We start from the raw sequence: 10,805 nt of genomic DNA, 5'->3' as shown, positions 1-10,805 counted from the left end.
TTCCTATATTTCTCAAAAGACCGGTGTTAATGGAAAATCTCCACTAGACACGTATTTGGATGAGCCCGTGTTAGATATGGTTGCATTTAGGAGTTTGAATATGATTGCCTATTGGAATGACAACACAAGTCGATTTAGAGAATTAGCATCAATGGCATGTGATGTCTTGAGTATTCTAATCACATGCAACAGTTGCATCGGAATCATCTTTTAGTATCTAGTCGAGTTCTGAATAAGTATAGGAGTTGTCTTTTACCGACCAAAGTTCAGGGTTTGATTTGTGGAAAGAACTGGTTTCGTGGATTTGAAGAGATTGGTAAGAGTTTTGATACAATTTATTTGCATTTGAACTATATTGGTGATGAATTTTTAATTATCTTGATTTGAAAATTGTAGGTGATGACTTCAAGTTTATTGAAGAGGAAGAAGGGACTATCGTTGATGGTTGAGTTTGGCTTTGATACATTTTATTTGAGTTTGGCTTTGATACATTTTATTTGAGTTTGACTTAAGTTTGTTGTTAAGATTGTCTTTGAATTTGATATTTTGTAATGAGGATAGGGTCGTATGAGTTTATTGTTGATGTTTTTTCAAGAATGGAATTATCATCAGATCAGCAACACAACAACAATCATAAAAATATCCTTAGAGTTTAGAGATTGAATCAGCAAATCTAACGAAATCAAAAACGCAATTGCAAATATAAACTTAGATCAGAGAATAGAGTACAAAAAACCAAAAAGATCGGAAATGAAATGAAGAAACATCAATTCGGATCAAAAAAAAGAAAAGTGAGCAGTGACCAAGGGCATGACCATTTGTACATAGTCCTTATTGGGTTTGGATATTTTTGGACCATTGTCCATTTGTGACTGTCCAACTTCTAGTCTTCTGCCCATACAAAACAATGTCCAAGCAGACTCGCCCACATGTTCCATGCACTGACCATTTGACACCTATATTGACACTTTACTCAAAGATCAATCAATGAATTGTACAACTCGATTCTCCTCCCTAAAAATGTAAAAGATCATCAATTACGGTCAATGTGTGGCTATTCTTACACATGGTATATACTATATACCATTTCTGTTTGTTTATTTTGCTTCTTGTATGTTGTTTTTTTTTTTGGGTTTAATTTCAGTGAGAATCAAGACAGCTGATTGTCTTTTTAATTGTCTTTTTAATTGTTTGATTTTATCTTTTTGAGTTTTGTATTTTACAGTCCTGAGAAAGAAAAAAACATTGAGTTTATAAGAAAAAAAAACATATTTTTGCATAGTATATATTAGTTTTTTTTTGGTAGACATAGTATATATTAGTTATGTTAAATATAAGTGAACTTATGATTTATTTTAAGACAAATATGAGATAACACTAATATTATTTTCTATCTATTTAAAATTATTTTAAATATTATAATTAAATATAATTAAAGAAATAAAATAAAATTGTATTTTTTTAGTAAAATAAGAGAAATATCAAAATGATTAAAAACAACTTAAAAGTTTCTGCAAATTAAATCAAATCAGTGTAGAACATTATAAATATAAATATATATATATATATACACTTATATACGAATATTAGCCTAGTTAGCAATTTAACATAAAGAACAAATGAAAAAATCTATTAAAAATTAAAATATACTGTATAAACAAATACATCTATTATCTTTAATACCAAACATAGGCCCTGATTGGTAAAGACTTTTAAGACTTTAAAAAAAATTAAAGCCTTGAAAGCCATTTATTTGCCAATCATACTTTTTTGACTTTAATTTTTTAAAAGCTTTGTAAGTCACTTATTTTTTTTTCCTTTCTTGTTTTCTCAAAATTTTTAAAACGTCAAAAACAGGCTTTAAAATTAAAAAATAAAAAAAATATAAAACTTTATTTTTTTCTTCCCCATTATACTTAAAAGCTCTCCAAAAGTTTATATATAAATTTTACATAAATTATTTTTACACATTAATTATTCTTATTTTTTTCTCCTTCTTTTAAGATCTATTTTAATAGTAATTATTTTTATTTTCATTATCATCATTTTAATATATTTTAATTATAAAAGTAACAGCTTCAGTTTTAAAAGTATTTATTACCAATCAAATTTTAACAGTTAAAGTTTCTACAGTCAAAGCATCCACAGCCAAATTATCTACAACTAAAATTTTAAAGTTAAAGTCTTTACAGTCATCAGTAACAGCCGTTACCAATCGGGACCATAATCTTAACATACCGATGTAACTAAACATGTCACTTTATGTCTAATAACCGAGGGCATGCATCTACCACTGCATGTCACTTATCTTCATTATTGGAGTTGTCTATCTATGTTATCTATGTTATCTTATCTAAATTTAAGATGAGTTATTTAAGAAAAGAGCACCGACAAGAAACTAAAATTCAGAATTAGGCACTATAGGTACTGAAGTTCAGATTTAGGAACTCCTCACACGTTAAAAGACATTTCTGTCCTTTAGTTAATGACGTCATGCCTGTTAATTTAGTGCGGCTAATTCCATTGTGGATCGACATTGTGAAGGGTTTACTGTTTACGAAGATAAATTCCAGAGAACATAATCCTCTGTCACCCTTTGAAATCTGAGTGAATCTCTCGAAGCCTTTCTGTCTCGATCATCGGACGGAAATTTACGATGGTTCTCCGGTGGTGAAGAAGCGGAGGATCTGATATCTAAGCTCTAGAGGATTTCCGGAGATGTCGCAAGAGATCTCGTCTTAGAGACTTGCATGTTTTGATTTTTCCTACATTGGTTCTGGATCAGATGTTTCAGATCCTTTCAACTTCCCCACTATTATCAAGGTTCGTCTTTTCCAAAAGTTTATGTCGTTGATTTCTTATTGATATTGCGTACTCACCTCCTTTTTTATATTCTCAAGACACTTGAAATTTTCTGGGTTTTGCTAGAATTGCTAGCTAACTGGGTAATTATGTTGTTCTTATTGATTTGTGATTTGTTCTTAGCCTTACGACGTTTTGCTTGGATTTGATGAGATGTTTGCTTAAAATCTTCTTTATGATTTGTGTTTTCTAATAATATTCGTTTGCTTTCTTTTCAATTATATGGTTCGGTTTTGAAGATTGAGGTTGTAGAAGATGAGGATGATGAGTCTGATACATAGCCCACGAAAGTTTTGGTACATATCAAAATTCGGAGAGATAATGTTTGTTCTTTCGGACTCTATGCTCTAGCTACTGTGAGTTTTTATGTAGCAATCTTAGAGCTATTATATTCAATTCGGCTTGAACATTGTACTTCCTTGTTTCATTATAAGAATCTCGAGTAGAGTATAAGCTAACATATCCTTTTGTTTTGTCTATGAAGAATTAAGCTAGTGTGCCAAGCTCGATCCATAACCATTTGAGGAATTGCACTCTTTATCTAAAGGTAAGGAAATAATATTTGGCAATTATAATTTTATCAGTGCGAGTTTAATTGGTTTTTCTTTGGGTTATCATTCATCAGTCTTGTATTTAGGGTATAGTTTTGACTATCACTACAAGATGAAACTGGTTTCCTTTGAGTTTAGTCATCTCTCTTGGTTTTAGGGTATAGTTTTGAACACCACCGAAGTGTTAAATTGGTTCCCTTGGGTTTAGTAATCTATCTTGGCTTTAGGGTATAGTTTTAGCACCACCGCGGTATCCAATTCGTTTTCCTTGGGTTCGTTGATCCCTCTTGCCTTTAGGTTATAGTTTTGAACAAGAAGAACTGAGATATCTCCAACATCTGCTGCACGTAGTAGTTGTCAACTTAGTTATAACAAGAATTATAAAGATGTTCTAGTTTCCAAAGTTCTTTACTCCTACTATATTGTTGATCTGAATCTATGTAGGTGAAACAAATGTTGAACTCTCTTTGAACTCTCTTCATCATCCTCTAAAGATACGACAATTAGGGGGAGGTGTTTACTTCTTTCCTCTGTTTTGTTCTCTTATCCTTTGTTTCAGCTAATTTCTAAAGATACATTCGAAAAACATACATGAGAAGATGTACGTGGACAGATCAAGAAGAATGGAGAGCTTCTACGTTAACTATGACCAATCATTTGGATCTGGACTCTAATTCAAATATGAGTAGTTGTTCTGATAAAATCGACATCTTGAAAGTTTCATAAAATTAGTATATATATTGAGTTATTGATTTATAATTGACTTATAGTGGATCAAAAAATATTCATGATTACAAGAAGAAAATACACTTTAAACTTGTAATTGATCTCTTTATTACATGGAACTTTATGGTTGATTATATGGTCGCTTTTATCGGCACAACCAACCAAAGCTAAATATCTTTTAAAACATTATATACTATGACTGCTCATATAAATAGTTTATCACTTTCACAACCATTCAATATTTGTTACTAAATTAAAATTTTTATTATGCAACCATCGACTACATAAAATTTTGGTTACTATGATCTCTACTATGAAAATAGAATTAACACATGCCAATTATGAAGTTATTTATATCTTATTTTATACCTCACCAAATTAATTACATTTCGTTTAGTCGATATTTCTTATTTTTCTACCAAAAAAACAAAAACCTATATATCATACTTATGCATTGATTACCTTATATATATGATATATATTTTGAAAACTACCCTATCCTTTTTTTTGTCTTCTAAACTATATTTTTTCTTTTTTCTAGGCCTGGGCATAAAAACCGTACCCGATTACCCAATCCGGAACCCGAACCGAAAAATCGAGTTTGGGTTGGGTATGGGTTTGCCTATAAAACCCTATTGGGTTCTATTTACTAATACCCGTGGGTTCGGGTTAGGGTCGGGTAATAGCCGGTACCCGTTTGGGTACCCACTAAACCCGAACATATAAACATATATATAATATTTATCATTAATATAATACAATTATCCCAAAATTATGATTATGATTTTGAATATTTCATTTAGTTTTATATCTAAATATCAAAAATAATCAAAATATCTAAAATATTTTGTTACATAAGTCAAAATTTAACTAAATTTATTTAAATGTAATTAATATTAATTATATTTTTTCGGGTACCCGGTAGTTCGGATACTAATCGGGTTCTAAAATTTATAACCTAAATTGACCCGAACCCGATAGTACCCAAACCGAACCTAACCCATATATCTAAAAATACCCAATGAGTTCTATTTTACTAAACCCGTTTACCCGAACCCGAATGGGTAATATCCGAACCCGAACGGGTTACCCGAATGCCTAGCCCTACTTTTTTCTTGTGAAATTTTTTTAAAATTTTTCTAAAACAAATTTTCAAATAAAATAAAAGTAAAAATTATTTGAAACATATAAATTATTAAAAACAAAACAATAATCTAAAAAAACTAAAACATAGTTGTTTTTTTATATTTAAATAAACGTGTTTACCAAATTATCATGTTAGTTCTTTTTTTATGTACATGATAGCAAACATCTGAATGTGATTTCACAAACACAAAAAAAAAAGTATGAAAGAATGGAGGATATTTTGGGGGCTTGAGGCAAAATGACTTTTTCCNTTTGAGGCAAAACGACTTTTTCCCCATAGGCACGGCTCTGGGTCCAACAAGTTGATAATCTGAGGTTAAAAAAAAGGGTTTTGTGCAAAAAAGCCCTCCAAATGGAATTTTTTTTGCAAGAAAACCCTCCATATCAAATAAATGCAGGTCAATACTACAATCTTAAAAGTCACCCGCAATATAACCCTCTTCTGTATCGATGACGTGTCACTCTAAAAATCTTGTTGTTTTTATGACAACAAATGGCAACACATTCAGATTTTTTTTAATTAAAAATTAAGAAAATAAGAAAAAAAAAATTGCAACTTCGTCTTCTTCCTATGTTGCATCTCTGCAAACAACATAATGCAAGTCAACTAAAAACCATAGCAAAAACGAATCCAGTTAATTACAAGCAATGTCTAGGGTTTGATTGTTTCCTTGGCAGCTTCTTCTTCCCCTGAATCGTGGAAGGTTTAGATGTTCCGCCGCCGTCGAAACTGAATAGCTTGGAGAGAACATCGCACATCACTCCGTACCATTCTCATGGATTTGGCTCTTTCGATGGACTCAATTAACTCTGGATCTGAACGAATTGGAGCATATGAAGGTGCATCCGAGGCAAAATCCGAATTGGAGGCGGTTATCAGGTGATGTCGGTGTGGTGGTTGCGGCGGAAGAAGTTGTAAAGAATAAGTGGGTTACCGAAAGCATTGTCATCATGTCAGTGGTGGAAAGTCCTCTCTTTAAACGGATGGTTGAGCCAAGTGGAGGCGAGGAGCTTGGTCGATGCGTAGCTCAGGATTGGAGACGACAAAGCGACAATTTTTTTTCTAAATTTTAATTAAAAAAAATCTGAATGTGTTGCCATTTTTTGTCATAAAAACAACAAGATTTTTAGAGTGACACGTCATCGATACAGAAGAGGGTTATATTGCGGGTGACTTTTGAGATTGTAGTATTGACCTGCATTTATTTGATATGGAGGGTTTTCTTGCAAAAAAATACCATTTGGAGGGTTTTTTTGCACAAAACCCTAAAAAAACTTTGATCTTTTATATTTTTTTGTAATAATGTAGTTTTAATGGATTCAACTAATGACCATAATCATCATATCCGGGACAAGAAGGTGGAGTTATTAAACAAGGATCAAAAAAAATTTCGAATACATAAAAAGAGGATATAAAGGCGTTAAAAGCCCAATAAGCAAAATTGGGATCAAGATAGCACTTTTATGTTGTAACTAAGCCCATACATTTCCGAACCAGCGTCTCTCAGTTTCTTCTTTCTCGTCTTCGTAGCTGCGACGACGGAGTTTTGTTCTTACTAGCGAAGAGAGAGAGAGAGTCGCCGTTCACCGATCCTTTCTCCGATCTTCTTCTCCTTCCAGGTATATTGATTCTCTTTACTATCTTCATCTCCAATTATATGTGAATTTTGGTTTCCTCGCTTCGAATTTTTGATCCTTGATGTAAGATTCTAGGTTTTTTTTTTTTTTTTTTCGAATCCTTGCTCTGTAGAAATTTTTATCCAGAATCGTTCTAAATCGATTTCGATGAATCACTCGTTCGAATTCGTATGGATCGATTTGGTTTGTATCGTATCTACGACGATGAGAATATCTTCGAATCTGGATTTAAGTCTTCATAAACATTATTGTGTATTTTGTAGCAATGTTGGACTCATACTTTAGCTTATAGGCACGCTTGTATTGCTTAAGCTTTAAATAATCTAGAACTTGTACAGAAAGAGTCAACTTATGTTGCTGTGGTAGTTAGCTAGAGTTTAGTCGAATTGAAGATCTTGGCAAAACTATAAGCAAGCTTTGTTGTGAAATTGATGTGTTTCTTGATATGGATTTCATCTTCTAGGTTTTTGCAAACTTGGTAGAGTATGGGTGACTTTTCGATTCAGATCAGTTCAAAGCTGATCAGTCAGCTAGCTGAAGGCAACGATCAACCAAAGAGGAAGGCGAAGAAAACCAAACCCAAAGTGTCACCACAGAGGAAGGTGGAACAAGAAGCGAAAACACACCACCACGATGCAGAGAAGCCGAATCCAATGTCAGAGTTACCAATGCAGCCACCGTTTTTCTTTCCCAATACCGCAACAAGCAGCAGCAAGCGCGGAGTTGAAGTTGATAAAGTCTGTTTCGAAAGAGAGTGAGAAGATTCTTGAGAAGCTGGAGAAAGTAGAGAAGAACCTTGTTCATGAAGTGACAGAGAAAGCCAAGGAGTTGAGGGAGAAAGAGTTCAAGGTCCCTGAACCGAAACCAATGCCTTGTTCTGAAGATCACGAAGCGTGGATGAAATGCTACAAAGAGAACATTGATAACCCGCTGAAATGTAGCAGTTTGGTTATGAGTTACCAGGAGTGTGCACCCGGTGCAGACAGCAAGTTAATCCTGAAGAAAAGTATAGATAATAAGATTTTTGTTTTAGGGAATACATTCTTATGTAAATTGTTGTACCATACGCCCATCTGTTATTAATGTTTGTATATGTTACAGGGAAGAGAAAAGAAATGCCATGAGAGAGAATGCTAAGGAGAAGCCAAAGCACAGAGGATAAGATTTAGGTTCGGAAACTTGGATAACAAACTCAAAGAGGGAGAATCTTTCGGTGTTATGGTCATGGTGAAGGTGAAGGACACAATAAAGGGAAGGCTTCATTGGCTGAGGTGAGGTTTCCTAATCTCCGATTTTTTTTATTCCATCTTCATCGGATTGATTCAGCTGTTGACTTGAATCAAGTTTATTGCTTGATTCTCAATTTCATAGATTTAGGTCTGATTAAGTTTGTTCCATGGCTTTGTGATTCCAACTTATTTTTCTTCTTTTGAAAGTTATGTCCTCCCAAATGAGCAAAAAGCACTTGCTCTCTGTTGTTTTGGCTTTAATTAATACATGTTTAAGATCTTAGTGAGTCATAAAACCTCTTTCCTGGTGACTCTCAGGTTTTATGTTTGGGTCAGATAAGATAAAGTGTATTCTAGCAAGATTCTATAGATAACATCATAACTTTTTGCCTTCAAGATGGGATCATAGGGCACGCAGCTACGTTTTTTTGAGCTTTATTGTGCAGTTTCTTTACTCTTATTTCATGTGCTATGTCAGTTTTGAATTTAAGTGGAGATGTTGTCTTTACTGGATGTTTTGATTGTTTATCATCGGATAGTCTTATGATGAGGCCTTACAGGTCTGGCATTTTATGATATTTTAAGCGTATATTTTAAGCGTCGTGGCTCATGTTTTTTTTCCTTTTCGTCCATTGTTATGTAGACTCGACTCACAATATGTGAGGGACATGATGGAACCGAGACCTCCAATGGTGATGTACTTATCTTTCCTGATATGATAAGATACAGGTAAGGGTTAAAGTCATGCTGTGCTAGTTAGAGATTTCTTTTCTCTCACTTTTCAACAGTGTGGACTTGTTTTTGACAGTTTCAATTAAACTAAAATGCAGAAGGTTGACTCATTTTGATGTGGAAACGTTTGTGGTAGAGGTGCTTGTGAAGGATGGTGAATGGCTGCCTGGAAATCCTAAATTGCTAAAAGGCTCATATGTCTTTGTATGTTCCCATGGATCCCGAGACCGGCGATGTGGGGTTTGTGGGCCGTCGCTGGTTAGTAGATTCAGAGAAGAACTTGAGTTTCATGGTCTTCAAGGTAAAGTGTCAGTTAGCCCATGTTCTCACATTGGTGGTCACAAATACGCTGGCAATGTTATCATCTATAGATCAAACATCAACAGGGAAGTCACAAGACACTGGTGCGTAACGAAAGATATATATTTTATTGACTAGTTTGAGGCGACATACTTCTTTCTTTCATGTGGTTTTATAATAATTTTCCAAAGTAGATCAAGAATTCATTTTGAGTGTTTTGTTTAAAAATTAAGATGTTGATTGAACTTTGACGTTCTCTGTAATGTCCAAATCAATCATACCCTGATTTTGACTTGATGATAGAATCATTCTTCTGTCTAGGTATGGGTATGGGTATGTGACGCCAGAAGATGTACCTATTATCTTGGAGCAGCACATGAACAAAGGAGAGATTGTAGAACAGCTATGGAGGTAAGTACAGAGTTTCTTGGCCTGCTCGTTTTCTCGCGGTTTCCATATTACTTGGTGACAGATAGGTAGAGAGTAACACATTACCGTTGTCTGAATTTTTAGGGGTGAAATGGGTCTATCAGAAGAAGATCAGAAGAAAACACAAGAAGGGCGATTTCAGCTAAATGGTGCAGTCCATACGATACAGAGCAATGAAGAAGTGTCTCAGGAATCATCAAGTCACAGCGCCGATGTTTCCTGTTGCCAGTGGCGAGTTGCAGTACCTAACGCCGTCCCATCACGCTCCCTCAAGTGGAAGGGCAAAACCGCAAGGAGTTAATGGAATCTGTCCCGTTTTTCCGAGAAATCGTCACAGGTACTTAATTCTTACCATAAGGAATCAATATTCGAATCTGTCTCCGTCTAAAGACATCACAAAATAATCTGGTTACCAATGACTTAAAGAAATCTCCGAGATTAGGGAAAAATCACAAAGAAACCCTGAACCCTGAACCCTGAACCCTGAACCCTGAACCCTAAACCCTGAACCCTGAACCCTAAACCCTGAACCCTGAACCCTAAACCCTGAACCCTGAACCCTGAACCCTGAACCCTGAACCCTAGAAATCTCAGTTTTTGTGATTGAGATTAGGGACAAATCCCCGAACCCTAGAAATCTAGTTTTTGTGACTGAGATTAAGGACAAATCACAAAGAAATCTCAGTCTTTATAACTGAGATTACAGACAAATCACAAAGAAATATCAGTCTTTATGACTGAGATTACCCTGAACCCTGAACCTTGAATCCTGAATCCTGAACCCTGAACCCTGAACCCTGAACCTTGAACCCCGAACTCCGATCCCCAACCCACGAACCACGAACCCAGAAATCACAATGAAATCTCAGTCTTTGTGACTGAGACTAGGGACAAATCACAAAGAAATTTCTGTCTTTGTGACTGAGATTAGGGACAAATCACAAAGAAATCTCAGTCTTTGTAACTGAGATTAGGGACAAATCACAAAGAAATCTCAGTATTTGTGACTGAGATTAGGGACGAATCACAAATAAATCTCAGTCTTTGTGACTGAGATTAGAGACAAATCACAAAGAACCCTGAATCCTAAACCCTGAACCCTGAACCCTGAACCCTGAATCCTGAACCCTGAACCCTGAACCCTGAACCCTGAACCCTGAACCCTGAACCCTGAACCCTGAACCCTGAACCC

General features: G+C 34.7%; 1 protein-coding gene and 2 long non-coding RNA genes across 4 annotated transcripts; all 3 read left to right on the top strand.

The window, feature by feature from the left end:
• On the top strand, positions 2,414-4,305 carry LOC104710456. Of its 2 annotated transcripts, none has more exons than XR_755009.2 (4): positions 2,414-2,823; positions 3,102-3,218; positions 3,347-3,409; positions 3,858-4,305. It is a non-coding gene; the product is annotated as an uncharacterized LOC104710456 (long non-coding RNA). The 2 variants fall into 2 exon arrangements; XR_755008.2 differs by having other exon boundaries at positions 2,417-2,823; positions 3,973-4,273.
• On the top strand, positions 6,842-7,939 carry LOC104715008 (MICOS complex subunit MIC19-like). Its single transcript, XM_019229860.1, is given in 4 exon segments — positions 6,842-6,905; positions 7,387-7,609; positions 7,611-7,893; positions 7,896-7,939. Coding segments are annotated over 3 exon segments (528 nt in total). The 5' UTR covers positions 6,842-6,905; positions 7,387-7,408.
• LOC104715007 lies at positions 8,037-9,268 on the top strand. The gene is made up of 3 exons (XR_002033552.1): positions 8,037-8,194; positions 8,796-8,881; positions 8,983-9,268. It is a non-coding gene; the product is annotated as an uncharacterized LOC104715007 (long non-coding RNA).

This window comes from Camelina sativa, chromosome 9, assembly GCF_000633955.1.
Source record: "Camelina sativa cultivar DH55 chromosome 9, Cs, whole genome shotgun sequence".
NCBI lineage: Eukaryota > Viridiplantae > Streptophyta > Magnoliopsida > Brassicales > Brassicaceae > Camelina > Camelina sativa.
This window is presented reverse-complemented; position numbering and strand designations above follow the sequence as displayed.